The sequence below is a fragment of the Opisthocomus hoazin genome, chromosome 8, assembly GCF_030867145.1.
Source record: "Opisthocomus hoazin isolate bOpiHoa1 chromosome 8, bOpiHoa1.hap1, whole genome shotgun sequence".
In the NCBI taxonomy this organism is placed as follows: Eukaryota; Metazoa; Chordata; class Aves; order Opisthocomiformes; family Opisthocomidae; genus Opisthocomus; species Opisthocomus hoazin.
This window is the reverse complement of record NC_134421.1, coordinates 46,164,400-46,187,144: the sequence shown is the minus strand read 5'-3', so window position 1 is coordinate 46,187,144 and position 22,745 is coordinate 46,164,400. Positions and strand designations below refer to the sequence as shown.

The 22,745-nt window shown below is 38.8% G+C and overlaps 1 protein-coding gene across 1 annotated transcript in view; it reads right to left on the bottom strand.

The window, feature by feature from the left end:
- Positions 1-22,745, bottom strand: part of CFTR (CF transmembrane conductance regulator) — a 91,547-nt gene that overhangs the window by 23,027 nt on the left and 45,775 nt on the right. The window contains exons 13-21 of the mRNA XM_075428207.1: positions 20,379-20,465; positions 18,774-19,506; positions 17,551-17,679; positions 14,518-14,555; positions 11,992-12,245; positions 10,874-10,953; positions 5,422-5,572; positions 4,079-4,306; positions 1,829-1,929 (exon numbers count right to left, since the gene is read on the bottom strand). Of these exons, the coding sequence (XP_075284322.1) occupies positions 1,829-1,929; positions 4,079-4,306; positions 5,422-5,572; positions 10,874-10,953; positions 11,992-12,245; positions 14,518-14,555; positions 17,551-17,679; positions 18,774-19,506; positions 20,379-20,465 (1,801 nt within the window). The remainder of the gene's footprint in view (positions 1-1,828; positions 1,930-4,078; positions 4,307-5,421; positions 5,573-10,873; positions 10,954-11,991; positions 12,246-14,517; positions 14,556-17,550; positions 17,680-18,773; positions 19,507-20,378; positions 20,466-22,745) is intronic.

The following is a 22,745-nucleotide window of genomic DNA, read 5'->3' as shown; positions in this document are numbered from 1 at the left end:
TGCTGGCAATATCTAAGTTTGTCATCTGGGATACCCAAAGATCCATGAGATGGGGGGCTGGGCAGCTATCCGCTGCTTAAAGAAGCCCAGAGGATCCACCTACAAACTGATGCACCTTCAAAGGCTATCATTAATAGAACTGGTGCTCCAGTACTGTAGTTTGTCTAATATAGAGAAGGGTACTCACAATCATCTAAAGCAACTTGAGACTTTCTTTTCAGGGGAAAGGGAGTTACTTCATTATTGCTACTAATAGATGACATTTTAACATCACTGTATTTTAAAAAAGGGGAAGAAGTTCTTTATTAAAACACCAGTGTGTCCATCACCCTCTGAATCCTACAGTAAGACTTTCTGTTGCTCTTGTGAAACACCTTCAGTTAAGCCATATAACATGTGCCCATGACTCTTATACAGATTGTTAAAGTGATCACATTATGCCTTACAGGGCTAAGATGGAGTCGACAAATGAGAGCTGATTGAACGCTGTCACTGTCGTGCCTTACCAACAGCACGTTTTACTTCCGTATCAGCCACGCAACTGCTGTTCAGCGTGTCTTGCAGCTATGGCAAAGGAGCCCTTTCACAAAGTGTTTGCCCTTCAAGACAGGCTATTCTAACATGCAAAGAAAGAGTCAGCATAAAACAATTGGTGGATAGGGAAAAAATGTGTCCCTGAATGGCAGTCAGCTTTCTGGACTATCACCAGTCACACATGTAAACAAGAGATTAGAGGTTGTAAGTGGTTAATTCCCAGTTTCGGGGCTCTTAAGGATATCCTTCAGCAAGAGGGTGGTTGAATCACTTATTTAAAAAAAATACATTGAACTGGCAAATATTCCTTCACTGTCACCGTCTGCTGCAATTACATTTTTTTTAAATGGCAACTCATTTCAGCTAATCAGGATTTAATGGTCTCCAAGATTTGCTGTAGAAGATGTTTGTTTTCCAGTACTGAAATGGTTGGCTTGAGAAGCTAGAGTTCAGAGAGTGTATGACTGGATGCGGGAGATTATTTTTTCTCAGAAATTTTTTTTTTATTTGTAAGACTACTGTATTTTGTTACAAAAATTCTGTCTAAAATAAATCCTAAAATGCCTGAAGTGTAAAGAGAGAAGCAACTATTACATTTTAAAATAATATCTAAAACTTTCATACATTTAAGCTAAGGTATAATGAAAACTGCAAGAACAAACATATTCTTTTATGAGTTTCCTGTCTGCTTCTCATAGCTCAACAAATAGGTGATGATAAGTTAACCTTCTGAAATATTCTGTTTTAAAGCCAATCCTAACTAATGGATTAACTACGCAAATTGAAGGGGTAAACACGTACAACTCTGAAGCCTTATGTCAGAGGGTATTTTACACAAAACCAGAAAAAGACCCCCAGGGAAGCCTAGGACAGGTTTTTAAATCACTATTGATCTTGTGTGAAAGGAGCTCAAAAACATCCATTGTGATCTGGCTGTGCAAAGCCCTTAAACCAGACTAAGTAAGGTATACTATATACCTTGGTAAAGTGTATAATCATAGCAAAACAACTCCAAGACTTTTTAGAAGTTTTCCCATCACTGCTACATCTGCAATCTGAATCTTCAAATGCAATTATTTGCTGTTGCCTATTCTAGTCCATGAAAACTTTTGATCATAGAAAAACTCAGTTTGTGTTGTGCCAAAGCCGGTAGATTGCTATGAAAGGTATGAGCGGAACTTTTCTGCCACATCTGCCTGATATCCAGCTCTGAAAATAACTCACTGAACACCCATAATAACAAAATAAGACAATTCCTCAATAGAAGGCACAGCACAGTGCATTTTATGCTTACCAAACTATCCACATCTATGCTTGAGTTTACTGCCCACTGCAAGGTTCCCATAATATTCATAGCTAAAGTAAGAATAATGCCAACTCTACCTGGTCCATCACCTGTGGAGAGAAAAACACATTCAATTTACATGCATATAAAAAGACAGTAGAAATCACAAAATTATCATGTATATCTTAAAATACATATTCACACTCTCTCCTCTTCTTTCATGGAGAAAACATGGATTTGTCAATTGTACAAAGGACTGAGACCTTAATCATCATTTAAACATCTGATTTTGGCACTGAATTCACTAGAAACCCTGATCTTGCTTTGGCAAGAGAAAAAAATTAAATCTTGGTACTTCAGCTGTAAACAGAATCAGGCCTCTGCAATCTTGATTTCAATTTCCTTTTTTGAACACATATGAATTCGTATAATGAATCTTATCTGACTAAAACACCACAGTGGACAATTTTAAAATTCAAAATAGTTGTGCCGGTTTACTTTTTCATTTCTTGGACAAATAGAGGACATGTTCTCCTTACTCTTCCACAAAGATGCAGATATAAATTCTTTTGCTTGAATTGTGTGCTGTAACAAGCATGGGATTTTCCAGGAATTTTCCTTTATGAGTTCATACAACACAATATAAGCATTTAAACTATCCCACTGTTAATTTTTAATCTCATTGTGTGTTAAATAGAACTGAGAATTTAAGCCAAATGCCTTTCTATGATTTCTCCACTTCTTCTATGGCTTTCTTCAACAAATTTCATCCTGTTTTGCTTATAGATAACTTGGTATCAAAGTAATTATAGAAGTAAACAATAAAAGCAAAATATTCCTCCTGAAAGCTGACAGATTAAGAAAAGGAATTTAGTGTTGCTCCAAGGACCTATTACCTGTAACAGTACGGTTTACAATGGTGGCAAGATGACAAATTTTCACGTTTTTAAAAAGTGCTTCTAACCCCTTTTGTCAAACAAAATATCCAGGAAAACAATAACACAAGAAACAGTTTTCCTAAAAAAACCTAAACTACTAAGCACACAAAGTAAAAAATGAGAAGGACAGCAGGAGATATTGTTTCCCTACGAATTGTAGGAGAACTTAAAGTCTCTTTTGTAACAAAAGATGCATATTTTCATACAGAAGTATTTGCGTGGTTGGATTATTTTCTTTCTAAGGATCAGGAGAGCTCCTTATACAAGAAATAGAAGATAGCACTTCATACATAATACAATATCTGATAAAAGGTACACTTTTATATAACTCCTTTTCAACACTGAACTATGATCAAATGAAATTTGGATATTGTTAGAACCAAAAACCTCCACAAAATCAGCAAATTCTTGTCCATCAGTGACTATAGAACTGAAACTGCATCCAGATCGTGCACACAGAGTTCTGTGGAAAACTTGGGAGAGGGAGAATAATGCCTAAGAATCAAAATCAAAAAACATACATAACACAGTGTAGTGAATTAAAAACTTAAAAACTTAAAAATTTGAAGTAATCTGTAGCTAAACCTGCTGAGTTTTTCCACAGAACTGAATTATTCCAACATTTTGGGGACATTATTCTCCTATGCTCTGCTTGTTGGAGACTGGCTACACCTAGCCAGCCATGGACAGCATTTTAAGTACAATTAAGAGAGAAAGGTATAAAGTGATTCTCATTCATGTGCTGGGTTTACTAACAGTGGTGAGCCATTTTTTAAGGGGATTTTGAATGGAATTTGCAAAACTTCACATCGGAAAATGCATCAGTAGGTTGGGAATTAGACAACTGGATGACTATTTCTGCTGTTGGTGTGGCTTTAAAAGATCACTAAAAATTTGCATGCCTTGGCCATTTGCAAATGAGAGCAACATTAACCTCCATTTACAAAAAAACTTTCAGCTATACAGTAAGTAATCAGCTTCTAAGCTTTTCAGTATACTAACATGGTTACATTAATGTGGTTTAAAATACATGACATACTACTTTTACAGCAATTAGTCAAGAAAAGGAAAGTTCTGTCCATTCAGATATTATTTTCATATTAATCTCTTTAATGAGTCCTCTGCAACAGCAGATTGCAGATAATAATGGTGTAATTTCTGTTTTAATTAAATTGTGTTTACTATTATGATATACTTAAATCAGTGACTCCAATGTACGCTAAATTTTGCAACACTTTATTTCCCTCAGAAGTTTTTAAAGCTGAGTTGTTAAACAGAAGCAGAAGACTTCCATTCCAGTACTCCAGTAAAGTCACTGTACCTGTAGTTATGATAGAGATGAATGCCACAGCAATAAAAAAGACAATAAAAATAATTTCTATCCTCATCTGGAACCAGCGCAGTGTTGACAGGTAGAGGAACCAGTTTGCTGTGTGTAGGTTCAAGGCTTTGTGAAATAAGGTCTCAAAATACGGCTGCCGCCCAAAAGCTCTCAGTGTCCACAGCCCTTTTAAGCTTGTAACAAGATGGGTGAATATCGGACTCCGAGCTGTAAAATGTTTAAATTAGAAACATCATAAACACTCATAAGCAAATACCTTTGATATAACACAAATACACACAGCCTTATGCTCTACCTCACAGCAGTATAATTATCATCAGTGTTTAATTTACATATGTTGTTGGAGTACATGATTGAAGTAATCCTGGCACAGGATATACAACAACAGTTTTTGCATGAATAGGTTGAAATTCCATTCAGTGCACTGCCAGGAAGGGTTCACATTAAATCTTCATAGTTAACATGCGACTTGGGGAAGCTCCTGGCCTGCTGTAAGATGCCACAAGAGAAAGGCAGCTCCTCCCCAGCCACAATGAAATCCTGCAATTCAGATAACTCCATCAAGTGAAGTTTTTTTAGCACAGACAGAGTACTTCAATGCTCTGGATTCCACTGTACTAACATGGAAATTTAAAGCAGACGTTGCATTATATAAAAAGTGGTGAGCCAATGCTGGATCCCTGTGAACATCAAAGACATTTAGATTTAGATTTAGATCTGAGGAACTTCAGAATTACACTTAAGTAAAAGGGAAGATGATCATCAATGTTTAAGACTCGGGACTGATTTGCTGAGGATCTGTCAGTTTGTTGTAAAGCCAGACCACAGTGCCTGATCTGCAAACCCACACTTCAGAATGAGGTTTTACATTTTATTGGGAAAGTGTTAGTCTCTTAGTGGGGGGAAGAGGAAGGAAATTTAGTTGAATAACTTATTCAGAAATAAGAATTCTTTGCAATCAAGATATATCCATTCTAAATTTTTTTTATAAAGAAACAAACTCATAGGGCACATACCAAGTCTGACCACAATTTTTCAAGTTACGTTTACTTTCAAGAAAACTGTATGTCAGGACTTTATTTGTTTTCAGCTGCAGTGGTGATAAAGCCCAGCTTTAAAAAGATCCTCTCCATTGCTCTTTGGCAGCAGAGCACTCAGTATTGACTGGATCAGTAACAGCGCTGGCTTTAAGGAGTTAAGTGTTCTGCTCCCAGAGACAATGGCATCTTGCAAGAGAAAAGGCAAAGAAAAGGTGAAAGGGTGAATCACTTCTCAATTGATTTGTTGTGGATTTAGAAGTCTACCAATTTTGCTGCTCCTACCTTCAGATTCCAGTTGTTTCAGCTGCTGAGAAGTGTGGAGGAAGTATGCCCTTAACACAATAAAGGCTGCTATCACAGGCACTGATGCCAGGAAGATGTAGGGTTGTAATATTGAGACTACTGTTATAGCGCCAATCACAATCAGTATTAACTGTAGAATGAAAGAAAAATACTATTGATATAGTAAACTTGTCATTTTATAGACTAGAGATTGGTGATGAATCTCCTTCCCATGGCAACTACGTATTGTTTCAACAAATATAAAGTGCTAACCTAAGTAGGATTTGCAGCTGAGAACAAACCTCCATGAAAAGATCGTGAATAACTGAGACCAGATCCATAACCTGTTGGAATAAGCTGCCATCTTTTCTAGTAGATGGAAGAAGCATTTTCTGTAGTACAACCAGTATTGCAGGCTTCTGAATTATGAAGCCACACAAAAACAACAGCAGCTAGGCACTCAGTCTCCACTTAAAATCATACAACACTTGCAATACCTGCAGCCACCTCCCAGACCTAGCGGTGCTGGCCCTGTCTTGTCTGGACTAGGTGTGCCAGACTGTCAGGACCTGAGTGCCAGTCTCCTGCAGGTTCTGGGCCAAGCAGTTTTTCTGAGGGTCAGAAAAAGTGGGAAGTTGCACATCATCACTTGCTCGAGGGACTGTAACCCACATACGAAACTAGCACTACTACTCGTCCTGATCAGAAGACAGGAAAGAAGTCGTAAGAGGACTTGTGGCATCAAAAATTAGCAGTTTCAGGAGAAAAATAGATGTTTTATGGTGACAGATGACTCAAAAGGAACAAAACCATTCCAGAGTTAATCTATTTAACCCACCAGAGACTACTACCATTCTCATTGGTCTCACAAGACCTCGTCCCCAGTAGCTCCAGACAAACTGAGTTAAATCAGGCCTTGGTCTTTACTCTAGAAGCACCTTAAGCACCTAAGACTGTTTTTGTCTCACACCTAAATCTCTTGAAAAGCAAATATGTCAGCATACACAGAACAGCAAAGCCCTGCCTTGTATCAAGGTGTTACCTTTCACACTAAACAACTACTTCAAACTTCAAACTTCTCATCCTGAAGCAGCTGCCAACAGACAACTTAGACAAAATGATATCGCATTGACGTATCACTGCAAATGACCAGTCAGCAAAGAAACAGACAGAAAGCAAAATTAATTTCACATTAGGAAGAAACCTGCGTTTGGTGCTTTTGCTACTACATCCACATAAACTCAAGGAAGGATTTAAATTCCCGGTACCCCAAGTCAGATGTCTTTCATGAATGGGTAAGCGTGTTCCAGGTTTCCTACCCTTTGTTTTCATCAGAAATCTGAGCAATGCAATAGCAGCATCAAAGTTTATGAAAAAAATTACTGTAACAGCTAAACTAATTAAAGATTTCTTTCACTGTTTTGCTCCTTTCCCTTAAAAGAATGGTGACAGACGTGGGTTATGCTTGTGCAGGCTGTATAGCACTGGTCTGTAGCAATGCAAGAATGGATTTGTGTTTGCTCATCATTTCAAACTGCAGAATTTAGTACCTCTTGTGTCTCGAATTGTTAAGAAGCAAATGAGCTGTTCAGTTGGTACTGAGCCAAATTATACAGCTCTCACATTACTTAAGATTACAGTCACACAGTGACTGTTTTAATTCCTGTTTCCATCATAATTTTGCAAAGGCCAACATGATGCCATGTGTTCTCACTGCTGGTGCAACAGTTCTTTCACTAAAAAGTTGAATATGAAAATTTGTGTTGTCTCACAGACTCCAAAGTAAGTGTAAAGTCAAATGGAAGATGATACTTTATCTAAAAAGGCAGTAGCAAATATCAACACACAAGCCGGCTCAGTTGGCTCAAGTAATGGCAGCAGAGGGCCCATGCAGGCCAGTCAAGAGCCACAGTGCTGCGCTGCGGTGACCCCAGGTCCTGAGTTTTCAGGCCTGAGACAGAGGCCAGATGGGGTGCTTACTCTGTGTCACCAGTTTGGAAAATGCAGCTGGTGGTGGAGACAGCAATTCAGCAAGGGTTCAGGGTGGCTGCAGCAGCCAATCTTGTTCACCAGTGGGGGTTTATCATTTCAGGAAAGGCAGTCAATGACCATAGGTACAAATGTCCAACGAGTTCAATATGACCTTTTGAGTGGGACTATATTAAACCCTAGGATGAGCATGTCACACGAAGGATCTCCAAAAAATGACAGCCCGACTGTAAGCACTGGTAGAAGACTGAGACGGATGTTAAAACTAGGGGCAATGTTACTGCCATCATTTGCTGGCTACAATTCATGCACAAGCTATACACAAGCAGGTCAGATGGCCGTCACAGAAAACATCACAGTTGCAATCTCTTGTCATTGATGCAAAGATTAATACCACTTCTTCTTTTATGGGCAACTGGCTACATCCCAGCGACTGAGGAGTAACCCTGGCCTCTTTCATCTTGAAGCCTCATTCATCCTGGATGAAAAGCACTGCTCCCTAAAAGGGAAGCTCCCCTGACATGCCTAATATGCATAAAAGTCCTAAGAAAGGCTATGTCATGACATCCACAGCTGCAACAGAGGAGGCGGTGCTCCTAAACGAGGAGTTAGCTGGAGTCATCTACCAGCTCTTTCTCATAGACGAGGGAATAAAAACCAGCTCCAAAATTTTGCATCAAATTCTTGCGAAAAGCTCAGAATTCAGAAGGACGAACTTTCACAAACATAAACCGAAGGTTAGCAGAGACCAAGTCTCCATCGCCACAAGACTCAGATTTAGGCATCCCAGTACATTTAGAAGCTAACCTTTTCTGCAGATCTCTGCACTTGGGAAGGAAAAACCACGTTCACCAGTACAGGCTGGAGGCTGACTGCCTGGGAAGCAGCTTTGCAGAGAAGGCCTTGGGGGTCCTGGTGGACCATGAGGCAGCGATACACCCCTGCAGCAAAGGAGGCCAACAAGGGCAGGACTGTCAAAGATCCTTCCTCACTCTTCAGCACCAGTGAGACTGTGTCTGGAGTGGTATCTTTAGCACAAGGGAGATACAGGCATACTGGAGTGAGTCCAGTGAAAGGTCTTGAATATGGCAAAGGGACTGCAGCGTCTCACACATGAGGACAGGCTGATAGACCTGGTATTGTTTAGTCGTAAAAGAAGGCTTAGGAGGCTCTTATCACTTTGTATAAGTATCTGAACGTATTTATTCCATTTATATAAATTATAAATTTCTGCATATATGCAAATAATTTTTATAAATTCTACACGTTTAAAAATTATATTCTATTTATATAAATCCCAATAGATATTCGGTGTGGAGCATTAAGCCTGAGCCAGATTCTTCTCAGTGGCACCCAGTGGGATGATAAGAGGCAATGGGCACAAGCTGAAATGCAAAAAATTTTATTTAAATATAAGAAAAAGCACTTTTATTGGGGGATGGTCAAACACTGGTACAGGTTGCTCATAGAAGTTGTGGAGTCTCCACCCTTGGAGATATCCAAAATCCAACACAGCCCTGAGCAACCTGCTCTAGCCGACCTGGCTTTGAGCAGAGGGATTGGAGAGGTCCCAGGCCCTAGGCCCAGAGGTCGCTTCCAACTTGAACCATTCTGTGACTCCGCGATAATAGCACAGAAGGGGAAAGTCATGGGTATAACTTCTCTGTATCTTTCAGAAGAATCTGACTTTGTTCATTACCAGAGTCTATGAAAGTCTGAAGCTGCCAAACAAGCCTGAATCTATGGAGGATAGTAAGAAATGTCTTACGAAGGAATAACTGGCAAAAAGCATTGAGGCAGGTAGGTTCAATGATCCTCACAAGAAGAATCTGGAAAAACAAGGCAGCTTATGCATGTCCAGTAGCTCCTGCAGTTGAGACTGAGGAGACATAGGTGAATCTATGGGACACCAGCCTATAGGTTAGCCTCTGAAAGGCATCAGAACAGAAAAGCCCAGTCTAGGGATTTTCCTTATCCTTGAAAGTCTGAAAAACTAGTCAGTTTCTTGAAAAGAGTTTGAGATGTAGGGATAGACTAACTAAAATAATTTTGGAATAATATTCCCATGGCAGATCCAAAATATCAGAAATAAAATTGCTACACCAGAAAAGACAGTAGTGAATTTTGATCATACTGAAGGTGACATTAATGATTCAGAGAAGGTCTCAATGTCCATGTTTACTCATTCAGCAAACCTTCATGACATCGGCAGGACATGAAGTAGAGCTGTACTGTCCTTGAACCTTTCATGTGGAGCTGCACTGGCCTCTCTAAAGCCATGAGCCAAAGTTATCAATTACTAACAAAGATACAGGGAAAAGCACTAGGTTTTGATCAGACCATCATGTTGGTAGGAATTGTAAAGCACAGCAAACTCACAGATGGAGAAAGGCAATCGGTGCAGCAGAGTGTTTGGGCTGATGAAGCTGGGCCTGCATATCTCCTAAATAAAGGTAGAGAGGAACAGGAGGGCCAGGGAATCTCTTGCTTTTATTTTTCAAATGTTCTGGGAACCAGCTCTATCTGAAGAAAAGCTGGCATTGCAGCCTTAGTGGTGGGACATTTATGAGGGGTGCTGGGATCCACACATAGCCACAAAGTCTCAGAATAAGCAGGATGGGGAGCAAAAAAAGGCATCCTCCTTGAGGAACACTGGAATTGTCTCTGTCTTTATATTTCTTCAATGTTCTCTTCAGTGTGGATGAGTTGAAAGGTCATTCAAAATTCAAGATTTTGCAACGCATGAAGTTTCCCAGGAAGTATGCTGGAAACAAGCCTTTCCATTCAAAAAATAAAAAGTTTGCAGTTCTACAGCTCTTATAGATGTAAAATTTCTCCAAGGAGTGGAGTCACCTAAAGCTCTCCTCCATCACAAATAGTTATCAAGTGCCTGACAGACTCAGCTTAAATCCCAGGGACAGGCAGGCCTTGAAGAGTTTCCACAGAAGATAAAAGAACAGAAAAAAAACAAGAATATATTCAACAAAAGAGAAGAAGGAAATTAAGGGTGATGTTAGCAAACTGGAAACAGAAGAGGCTAAGGAGGTACAGTCATGAAAATTACTGAATGCAATGAAAGGACAGCATGAAAAAAATATTAATCTTGAGCCAAGATAACTGAAAAAAATAAAGGAATGCCCTTTGCATCTTTGAATATGGGCAGCAGCAGGGATACTTGTACTGTAGGGGTCTGCAGGGCAAAAATGTCTCTGAGCCCGAGTACTATAAGTGATTTGCACAAACAGCGGAGGTACACGTACAGGCAAGTACTCAAAAAAGAAGCAATGAAGTTGACTTACAAGATAAGCAGCTATATAAACAGATACACAGACTGAAAAAAATGAAGAGGGATTTCATTCCAGTTGTTATGTCTTCTTATTAATATGATTTCTTTTGCATGATGTACGACTGAAACTTTACAGTGCTATACGACAGCAAAATTTAGAACTTTTATTCTACAAACCTGAATGAAGTCAAATACTGTAAGTGGAAGTAAGTCATCCAGTATTGCCGTGTCTTTTGAGAATCTGTTAAGCATACCACCTATGGATTAAGGAAAAAAAAAAAAGTCAAACTTTTGAACACCCCCAAAATCCTACATTTATTGTGTTAACAAAAAGTACAACTTTTTTCTGAATATAAAATATTAAGGATAAGCATAAGATTTTGTTCTAGCACAAGCAATTCCATTTACAGCTTCTTTCCCCAGGGAAGAATCTGGCTCCACGGCTTCTGTTTCAGCTCTTGAAATCTCAGAAAAAAACAGGAAAATGTAATAAAAATAAAGAAACATAATTAAACAAGACAGAAATAGAGGTACAAAGCATCAAGTCTGTACCCCTTATGCAGAAGGCTCTGCCGACACACAGATAATTTGCACATCAGCATTTGTATGAGTTTGCACACCAGCTTCTTAGCTTCTGAGCAGAATTACTGTATTAATCTCCAGGTAACAACAGAATTAAGAATATAATGGCAAAATGAAGGAGAAACCCTACGTTGTATTGTCATTTACCAGTGTTTCCTGCGATCTAGTACGCACCACTAAGAAGGGTGTGGGATTGGAATTTCATGTACAACGGGAGATAGAACTTGTTGTACCAGATATATAATGAACTTTGTATCAACTCCAAAGCCAAATTTGAATACGCATACCTTTATTCACACTGACTGATGTTTTATGCCATTTTTGTAGGACTACTCATGAAATAAAGCACTATTTATCATCCACACGTGACTCCTTGTCACTCACCACATAGCTGACTATATTTTTCCTACGCAGTTTTAGATAAAGTCTATTCATTAGAAGTTATTCTGGTTTTATTGCCTCAAACAGTTAACAATTAATTTTCTTTAACTTACAAGGTGATATTTCAGAATCAGAATTGACAACTGAAATATGTCACACAAAGTGCAATCAAGGTTCATTAAAAGATTCACAAATTACTTTATGTGGCAAACTTTTAACATTCAGCTTGACTGAAAATCTAAATCGAAAGCAACACTATCCTTTAACAGAATGAAAACTGTTTAACTGAAATGAAACCCATACATGAGTCACTCGGTTCCCATCTCAGTTACCTGCTTTCCAAGAGTTGAATGCTGACATAGGTGCATGAAGAACTGCGTGCACCATCTTTTGATGAAGAGTTTTAGACACCGTTATAAGTGTATGCACAAGGGGCAGACCCCTGAAGATCCCCATGGCCAGCAGGGTATCTGCCACTCCCACATAGATATAAATGATGTAGTAGGCGCTAGTGTCAGTGACGATCACGGGAGGTTTGTCAGAGGTATCGTTTTCCAACTGTGTTGCGTTTGCTTTCAAAGCTGTCCTGCATGAATGAATTTAAAAACAAATGCATTACTGGAAATTGCGGATTTTCTCTCTTCTGTTTCCTCTATTAAACACATAGTACTGCAATGTTAATTTGTTTTAAATCTATGTTAATGGTTACTTATGTATATTTCCAGTAATTTTTAAAATTGTCCTGTGTGCTTGAAATATAAGTTATGAACTAAGTCTAGTTCTTACTAACTAGTCAGCGTCTAGTTCTTACTAACTAGTCGGTGCTGAGTCTAGTTGAAGGCTGGTAACTAGTGGTGTCCCCCAGGGGTCAGTACTGGGCCCAGCCTTGTTTAACTTCTTCATCAATGACCTGGATGAAGAGTTAGAATGTACCCTCAGCAAGTTTCCTGATGACACCAAACCGGGAGGAGTGGTAGATACACCAGAAGGCTGTGCTGCCATTCAGCGTGACCTGGACAGGCTGGAAAGTTGGGCACAGAGGAACCTGATGAGGTTCAACAAGGGCAAATGCAGGGTCCTGCACCTGGGGAGGAACAACCCCATGCATCAGTACAGGCCTGGGGCGGACCTGCTGGAGAGCAGCTCTGCGGAGAGGGACCTGGGTGTCCTGGTGGACGACAGATTGACCATGAGCCAGCAGTGTGCCCTGGCTGCCAAGAAGGCCAATGGCATTCTGGGATGCATTAGGAGGAGCGTGGCCAGTAAGTCGAGGGAGGTTCTCTTTCCCTTCTACACTGCCCTAGTGAGGCCTCATCTGGAGTACTGTGTCCAGTTCTGGGCTCCCCACTTCAAGAAAGATGAGGAGCTACTGGAGAGAGTACAGCGGAGGGCTACGAAGGTGATTGGGGGACTGGAGCATCTCTCCTACAAGGAGAGGCTGAGGGAGCTGGGCTTGTTCAGCCTGAAGAAGAGAAGGCTGTGAGGGGACCTAATATATACTTATAAATATCTGAAGGGTGGATGTCAGGAGGATGGGGCCAAGCTCTTTTCAGTGGTGCCCAGCGACAGGACAAGGGGCAATGGGCACAAACTGAGGCACAGGAAGTTCCATCTGAACATGAGGAAGAATTTCTTCCCTCTGAGGGTGACAGAGCACTGGAACAGGCTGCCCAGGGAGGCTGTGGAGTCTCCTTCTCTGGAGATATTCAAGACCCACCTGGATAAGGTCCTGTGCAGCCTGCTGTAGGTGACCCTGCTTGGGCAGGAGGGTTGGACTAGATGACCCACAGAGGTCCCTTCCAACCCCTACCATTCTGTGATTCTGTGATTCTGTAAGCCATGTTCCACTAAGGCAAAGTTACTCTGTGTTCAGGGGCCAAGGCAATAAATGGCTTACTTATTTCCTCAGATACCTTCGGTGATTCAGGCGCCTATCAGCATTTGCAGTAATTTCTGAAATTAGTTGCAGTTGTGCAAAGAAAGGTTTTTATGAAGTTGGAAATTAAGCCATTGGTATATAAGTAAGACCCCTCCAACAGTTTTCTCCAAACTGCTGTGAAAATGTACAGCTTTGGTCATCTCTTGCAAATCTACTGCCAATTAAATCACGGACAAAACTAGCCTAACTAAGGAAAATGCATCCACTTCTTCTAACCAGAAAAAAATAGTTTAAGTGCTGAAAAAAGTGAATTATTATGGAAGTAAAATGCTTCAGTTGCACTACAAAAATCACAGGCCTTAGTGACCTGTTGTAAGGGGACATCAACACAAATCCGTCCTCCTCCCGATCAGACCTAAGTCACCATATGCTTTCTATACTCAAACATACAGAGTTAGCGCTGCAGGACCAGAACAAGGGTCAAAAGCATTAACCCAGGAAAAGCCATACTGCTGCTCAGCATGTTTGAACCTTCAACTGCCTGACACTGCAACTTCTGGGAATTTTTCATAGGTGAGCAGAGGAAGTTGTACAAACGGGCTCTTACAGAAACTGCTCCCTTAAAGTGTTCCTAAGCAAATGTCTCACCTGGCACCTCTGAAAGACAGCAGTAAACTACAGCGTATTCAGGACAATCAAATCCGTGCATCCCCAGAGTGAGCTGCCCCAGGATAAGTCTTGCGTGTGTTGTTATGTGCTCAATAACAAGGCACAAGCCATTTGATTGTTAGCACTTAAAGAAGTAGCAGCTTCAGATACCACCTACATGAGCTATTTAGATCATCCATCTATGAACCATTTTACTGAATATAAGCTAGTGCCTATCCATATAGAATTCTGGCAGAATTTCTTAATTATTATAGCAAAAAACAATATAAAGGAGACCCCAATTGCTCAATAAATGATAACCACTACTTACTTTTTAAGAAACCATAACCCAACAATAGAAGCAGCTACCTGAAACCAAAGAAAACAGAGTCATTTTTTTAATCTTGTCACATTATGTACTTTTTCTTACTTTTCTTCTTCCACGGATTTTATAATTGTTTGTAGAGAGAGCATTATAAATCGATGCAAGTCAGACTTCCCTGAAGTAAAAACCTTGTCATATCTACTCCTCTTTCCACAAAAACCATTTAGCGCATCCCACCAGTAAAGCCACATTTAGACTTGTATTACAATCAAGCTCTCAAGTGCCTAAATATTCTTTTATTGTTTTTTACTGTACTATTAACAAAGGCTTGCTAATGCATTCCTAATGACAAGGAACGTTCACTGTATGCTTTAACATATTTTAAGTTTTAAAGATTAACACCTCTTGATGGCCCTAAAAGAGTGAGTCTCTCAACATCTTCAAAAGCAGCCACTGAAAATGAATGTTAAACCTTTAATATTGTTATTTTTGCCTTGTTGTTCTTGCTAGTCGACACCTACTTTTGATATATCTACTTGTCTGATATTGCTTGGCTACTAGTTTTACATAATTCTCCACGTAATCTATTTCAATATTTTTTAAATGTGGAATTAAACCCTTTTTATTGTGAGATGCTTCAGTGCTCAACAGAAGCTTCCTCTATAACAAATTTTCTTGTCTGTCCACTGAGACACTGGAGATCTTCATCTAGTCCACCACATTTCAGTCTGCTCTATTTCTGCCTATGATCTTTTTTCTGAGGGTCTAAACATAGTTTTTAGCATCCTCTTCCCATAAATTTTTACAGCTTTGGTACAGGAATGTATTACGATAATACCTCAGCACATAATTAAAGTCTTTTCCTTGGGAGCCACTAAGATTTGCAGGTCTTACAGTAAATAACTGAAGATTGACCAGGATGCCCTGAACTTAAGCATTTATAAGTATCAGGCTTCTTTCACAACAGTATTGTTACATTTCCCAACAGAATTCTGTTCTCATCTTGACTCCTCACGACAGAGTTTTTTTCAGCTGTGGAGCTGAGGGTAGACAATATTGTGACAGAATAACTTCACAAAGCCTTTCTATATGTTTTCATTCATAACTGCTCTTCCTCCAGTTCAGCAACCCTAGTCTCTGGGTATTGCATCTAGGAAACACAGTTTTTAGCCACTTAAGTGAGCTACACACACACACATACCACACAAATCTAGGAGGAATATACAACTGGTGCCTATTTGTGGTGATCTGTGTGGACCCACCTTGGAACCTACAATACAAACCAATCCATTCCAATTCTGAAATAGCATCTCTAGCATTTCCACAACAGCCTCACCCAGCTCTGAAGGGTGTCAAAACTCCATTTGAAATTTACTTGTCACTACTGTCTCAGTTCAGCACTTGGATGTTCATCGCTAGCCTCTTCACTGTCTTAAGGTCAGAAGGGTACAAACTGCTAGCACAGGCCACATAATCACTTGACACGGTATTTCATCTCACGCACAGAGATTTGCTAAAGGTTATATAGCCTTTATATAGTTATATAGCCTATATATAGTTATATAAAGTTATATCTTCCAACCCATTAATTTATCAATAGGCTTTTACTTAAGCAATAGTCACACTGGAAAGTTTAACTTAGATGGACACATTCTTTGTTGTAAGATTTATTCTTCAATTAGGAGATGAGGCATTCAAATTGTTTAAAAAGGGTTTAGTCTAATTTAAAAGCAAAAATTTGTAATCAAGATTAGAAATGCATGCTGAATATATGGGGATAAATCTGATATATTCGGATGTTAAAATTTCCTTTTCCCCTACAACTTACATTCAGCTTTGCTGTTGTAGCTTTACACAGCCATTTTCCACTACCATGAAAATAAAACTTACATGATAAGAACAGCTACACATCTAAATACTGTCTTGCTTCAGGATGTGGTTTAAAAATTTGGGACCTGAAACTAGATCTAAGCTCCAGGTTTTATTCCTGGTCTATGCTCCAGGCTTTATTCCTGGTCCAAAATAACTAATTTAAATCACCTGCAACATAAGATTAGTGTAAATTCAGGATACCATCAATTATATCCTTCTCCAGGTTTGATGATACTAGAAGTTCAAATGCCACCACAGAACTGCTAAAAACCTTTCACTGACACAATCAGCCAGAAACGAGTCCTATACTTCTAATGGATTCTTCTCTTCTTACAGCTCATGTAAAAAAATGCCAAGAGAAATTGGTACCGTGTTTCATAAGTTGACATATGAATATAGTCTCATTCATTTCCCAGTCTTCTCTCTGAAACATGTTCCTTCCCTCAGAAAAACACTTGATTTAGGATATTAATTGTAAAAGAGGACACTGAGATTCTGTTTATGTGCTAAAAGTCTATCATAAATTGGGAGACAAGACAAAAAGCAGGCAATTTCTATGACAAGAAAAAGTCAGACTTGCACGATCAGGCAGATGTTCTTCTGCACTTTTTCTGATAGTGTTTTTCACTGTACTTGGAAAAAGTCTTTTCTGCACACGGCAGATAAACACCCCGACCATCTTTAAATGGCATCACAGGCATTCAGCTCTCTGTCTTCATTAGGAACAAAGCTACTAACTCATTTTTGACAGCAGTTCCCAGAATTTATGTATGTGTTCATCAAAAAAAATCTAGTAACTATTGTTGTTAACCCCCCAAAGCTCTGAAAATATATCTTTTAATGGAAAATGAAAGATTATTCACCTGTGAACAAGAGACTTGCATAGGGCAACAATTCTTAGTTATGGAACCATACAGCAGAAAATAATGGAGATAATTTGAGAAGGCGGGTCTTCTGCTGCCGTGCACTAGTCACTATCTTTCATGAGAAATGCTCATTTAAACAGCAGAAAACTCATTGCAATATCATTTAACAGTAATTGCTTAGAAGCAATTCATACATAAGCTAATGTCTTGGTGCTTTATCCATTTATCCTTTTATCACAAACAACACAGTTTGAACAAACAGCACTTGTAGTAACATGACATCAAACGCAGATTTTCTTACCTCAACTAAGAACACAGTCACACAAAAAATTAGAACAAAAATCAAGTTTTTGTGGATGGTCACATATCTGAAATAGGTATTCCATGTGGTAACAGTACCTATGCTTTCAGCATCATCAGTAAAGCATTCCTGTCAAAGAATTGATAAGACCATAGTCAGAATGACAATAACATCTATAGATGAGAATCTCTGACACATGAATGCTGTCATTCATTCTGCTAACTCACTCCAAATAACTGAACTGCAGCATTCAAATTGGCTGATAATGGCTGGAGAGGAAGGTACTGCCCGGCTGAGTCATCTTTGATATAACAACACAGTTTAGAGATTATATGCAATTTTCAGACAACACTGAAAGAAACAATCAAGATTTGTCCAGCATTACTAGAAGCCCAGAAATGGTTAATCAATAGCTATTTGCTTTCAATGGAGATTATTATTGTGCTGTTAGAGTAAATTTGTAAGAACTCTGAGGGGTTTCTTTTCTGCTGAGATTAATAAAAAAAAAGAAAAAATGGGCAGTGCTTCAGCAAATTATAAGTTTAAATATTTCTTGTAGGCTTTTTCCACTTAGGAAACTACTTTAGAAAATCTTCCTATCCTGTGAAAATCAGCTGTCAGTTTTGAAAATGAAAGGAGTTCATCATTACTACTTGATAGTTATTAGAAAAAAGGAATTTTGGTCCAGTCCTTGGTCTAAAACTCAACCCAGTACATCCATTAAAACAGGGTAAAATCCAGCTTACTCTTCTGTTCATTATCTGTACCAGAATATAAGAGCTAAGCAGTCTGACAAATTTGTCAAATTTGATCAAATTCCAGTTTTAAAAAGTGTGCTGGTACTTCAAATGTATTTTTTTTCCATAAGCCTTAACATTTCAAATATCATTTTTACATACATGTTTTAAAACAATGTTTTTCCATGTTATAGTTTCAAATCTCCTTTTAGGGTAAGTAATCTTCAAGGAAGATTAAAGTGCAGGAGATTAAAATTCCGTATTTAAATCCTCTACAGATACCATTGAGTCAAAATAAATTTTTGAGGATTTCAACAATTTCAAGATTGTATTTGATTTTAAAAAAAAATTCTATGGTATTCCACAAACATGTTCCACAGAGAAGTACTGCATTAGAAATGACATAGTCATGTAGAAAAATATTTAAGGAGTATATTGCACTATTCACCATACCAAAACCCAAAATGAACGTAAATCAACACACACCTTCAAATCCTCTTCATTGATTTCATCAGTTATGTCCAAGACACTGTCTCGAGACAAGCGCCTGCTGTAGATATCTATCTCAGAAGACAGGTTTGTCTGAGGCACCACAGACATTTTCCGAAATGGTGTACTTCCTTTTTTGGAAAAGTTTGGTCCATAGTTTGCAGAGGTGCCCGTCATCAGGTTTAACACAGATTGCCTCCTCTGACCTTGCAGCACATGGTCAGTGTTTAGCATGTTACTCCGAAACAGACCTATATCTCCCTGTTCCAAGTCAGGTACCAGCGAGAGCCTCCTTTCTGGTGGGTCATTGTGGGCATCTTCTATCCCATTGACCTGCATCCCGTTCCTCTGCACAACTGAGAACTTCCTATTTGCATTAAGGGCGTTTATAATTACGGAATTCTTCCTTTTGTCATTAAAATCTGATGTTTGTTTAAAAGATTGCTTCTTTATTTCATTTCTTGATCCCATGCATTCTCCCTCAATGGAAAATCGTCGGAGAGTCTCGGTTAGAATTGAATTTCTTCTCTCTGCACTGAACTGATCAAAATAATCAAACCCCATCAGCTCTGAGCTGAAGTCTGGCCGTTGACCCTGAAGTTCAGAAAACGTTCCATAGAAATAGCAGCTCCCCTCATGTAAAATTAATATTTTGTCAGCAATCTTTAAATGTTCCAGTTTTGAAGTAACCAAGATCCTAGTTTTATTCGCCATCAATTTGCACACACAGCTATAAAAGATGAAAGTGTTAAAAATTAGATTTTTTTTCTTCATGATTAAACGTTGCTTTTATCCCTTTCACTTTCATTCTATTTGCTTTTACTTGCCTCCCTCCCAGTACGAGTAGTCTTGGGTGCTCTCTCAAACTACAAAGGAAGGTGGTAATGCTGAGATGTGTAAAGGGTGAGTACTTTATCACAGGAATGAAAAAAGGGGGGAAAATTTAATCATTTTCAAGTCAATCCAAAAAGCACAGGTCAGCATGGAAATGACATGTTTCTTCTCATCTTAGGGTTACTTAGATCTTTTGCTACGAAACTTGAAAGTATTAGCTCGATTTCAAAACTTCAAACTTACGGTGACTGAAAAGCTCATGGACAGCAGTACGTGTCCTTACTGTTTTGAGCTACACCACCAGGACAGGCCAAAAGTCTGGCCAACCAGCTGCCCAACTCTTGGTCAGTGGGCACTTTCAGGTGACCAGCCTTTCAGTGATTAGAAAACCTAGACAAAATATAGCTTTTTGTAAAAATTTATACTTACAAAGCAGGTAAGCGTTATAAAATGAAAGCCTTTCTGGTACACAGACACATCAGATATAAAGCCATGCACTCTGCTAGTGATAGATTATAGCAGGCTCAATCTGTTGACATGGAAGAGGGAGTGGTAATGCTCACACCTGGCCCAGGCTTGCTCCCAGCACAATACGCTGTCCTACTGCTAACGCAAAATACTCACGAGAATCCCTAAAAGTAAATGTCCCCAAAAGGTATAACTTTGATTACTTCAGTATTTTTATGCTGTTATTAAATTTCTGTTATTGGTTTTATTTTGTGCTTTTTTGTGTGATTTTTAAATATAGTCTCTCAAAACATACGGTACCTTTCAAATATCTCTTTTTCTGTAAAAATGTCTAAATGTCCAAAGGGAGAATCCAGGAGATACAAATCAGCATCTTTGTACACGGCTCTGAACGGAGAAAATGGAAATGACATTAACTTTCACAAGTCTTATAAATTTACATAAATGTAACTTAAAAATAATGCCTTGACAGTTTTGTCTCAAAAACTTGTAATTGATAGACTTTTCTACAGCATAAATATGGAGCTGGAGATCAACATTAAATGTGCTTATAAGACACCTTTCAATAAAGCCTTTCCTTGCTGCAGACCACATTACAAACTAACTCAGTTTTCCATTCATTTCTGTGCTATCAAAGGAAGCTATACAGCTGCCTTTTACACAGGTTATGCTAAAAGGCTGTTTATGGCCTGAATCTGACAGTCCCCATCGGTGTACAACGACCATTTAAATGGGAATTTAGCACCTACTGTAACGTCTGCTGGTGCCTGAGGGAATACTACATATATGTAAATAAGTGTGTGAAAAGACTTAGGTCTCAGCACTTAGTTTTAGAAGTACTTGGAAATAACTGGTGAGCAAAGACAAGTATATTAATGGGCCACAATCTTGCAAACATTATCTGAAACGTGACTGTAAAATATCTCCAGTTCAGGACATGAAAAACTATTTGTAGCATCAGGGCCTTAAGCTGTATATATGCCTGGGCATGGCTCACTGAGAACTAAACCTGTGGTTAAGAGGGGTTTTTTTAAATCAGTTTCAATACAAGTTTAAAAATGTCTGTTGCCTTCCTCTGTGAGCATGAAAATAACAATGTGATATCAATCAGGGTATAATTAGTAAAGAAAATTTGAACAGGTGCCTTTCGGTACTTTTTTAAAGCACTCTAAAAATTAGTTTTAAAATCATTATGCTAAACAATGTGAAAATATTTAACTACCAGGAGAAAAAGTCCTCAACAATATGTTAATAAACCAAGTAACTTTACTGAAAAATCCTCCATCACAATGGATTCCACTGACCATACATTACGATGTAGTGGCTGCACAACAACAAAAAGTTCATACTGTTCTTGGTGTTTTCATGGGCAAAAAGTTTGCAGATTTTTTTCCTGGAATAATGGTAACACTCAAATTACTGCTTTGATTTGTATTTTGGACTTAGCAGCTATACATGACTGGCTTTAGGGTACTGGGCCAGCAAGTTAGCTCTAACCCAGATCATGCACTGTTTTTTTTTCCCTTGGTCCTTGCTTTCCACTGGTTGTAGCTGCAGGCACTAATGGCTCTCTGTAAGAAAGACAGATTCAGGCAATCTGCATCTGCTTCCCATAACGGCTGGTTGGTGGCAGTTTCAGCAGCCATTCTCATTTCACATGACTTTGCACTGAGTACACTAGACACACATATGCAACCAGTTCAAGCAAATAACCTCCAGCTTATTGCCAGCGCAGATGGGTACAACCTGGGGCTGTAATCCTAAATTTTCTCCTCTAGCTTTCTCAGAACTTCAAATGCAACCCACACCTCAACACCTAAAGATCTTGCTGTATGCTGAGCTTAGACTGGAGCCCAAGCAAAATATAAAGCAGATACAGTCACTGTCTTTGGGACATTTAATTATTTTAAAAATAATAATTATATAGCTGACAATAAATATATCAGTTCTGTGATCCTCCAGTAAATGAGCTGTGATCATCTGAAAAGTGACAGGCGTAATTATTCCTGGAATCTGGGAAATACTTCACGTAAATGTTGCATTTTAAATGAAAATCTAAGTGAGTTTTTTCGGTTGGGGTTTTCTTGCTTTGAAAGCTTTATCTGCTCCTCCCCTCCTCTCTTCTCTTACAGCATAAAACAGAACCATCCATATGTCTCTTCCTTCTCACAAATCCGCTAGAAAGATCCACACGGAAAGACCCTTTATGTTAATGAACCCATCTTTTAGCCTCATGCAGACATGCACATCTTTCAGTGTGGATCACCATAATGCAATTTTACTTTTAGCTAGCGTTTCTGAGCATGGGAACCAGCACAGTTTGCACTTGGCACAGAAATAAATGGGGCCATTTACACATCAGAGCTATCATGACTGGATTTCTGACAATAGCTAAGTGATTCCGCTGAAACACATAGCTAATTTATAAGACAAACACCTATGTTATTGTTCTGTGGACCTTCAAAATTACTTACTAACATTGGAAGGTCAACCAGACAAGGCCAGACCATTATTCATAGGTACTGACAAGCCATAGCTTTCCAATTTTTCTTTTTACAACAGAAGGAGACCAAAACTATCAGCAACATTTTTTAATACATGGCTTTTTTTTCATTTTTGTTACCTGCAGACAGAGAGTATATCATTAATCAATATATAAACTGCTTT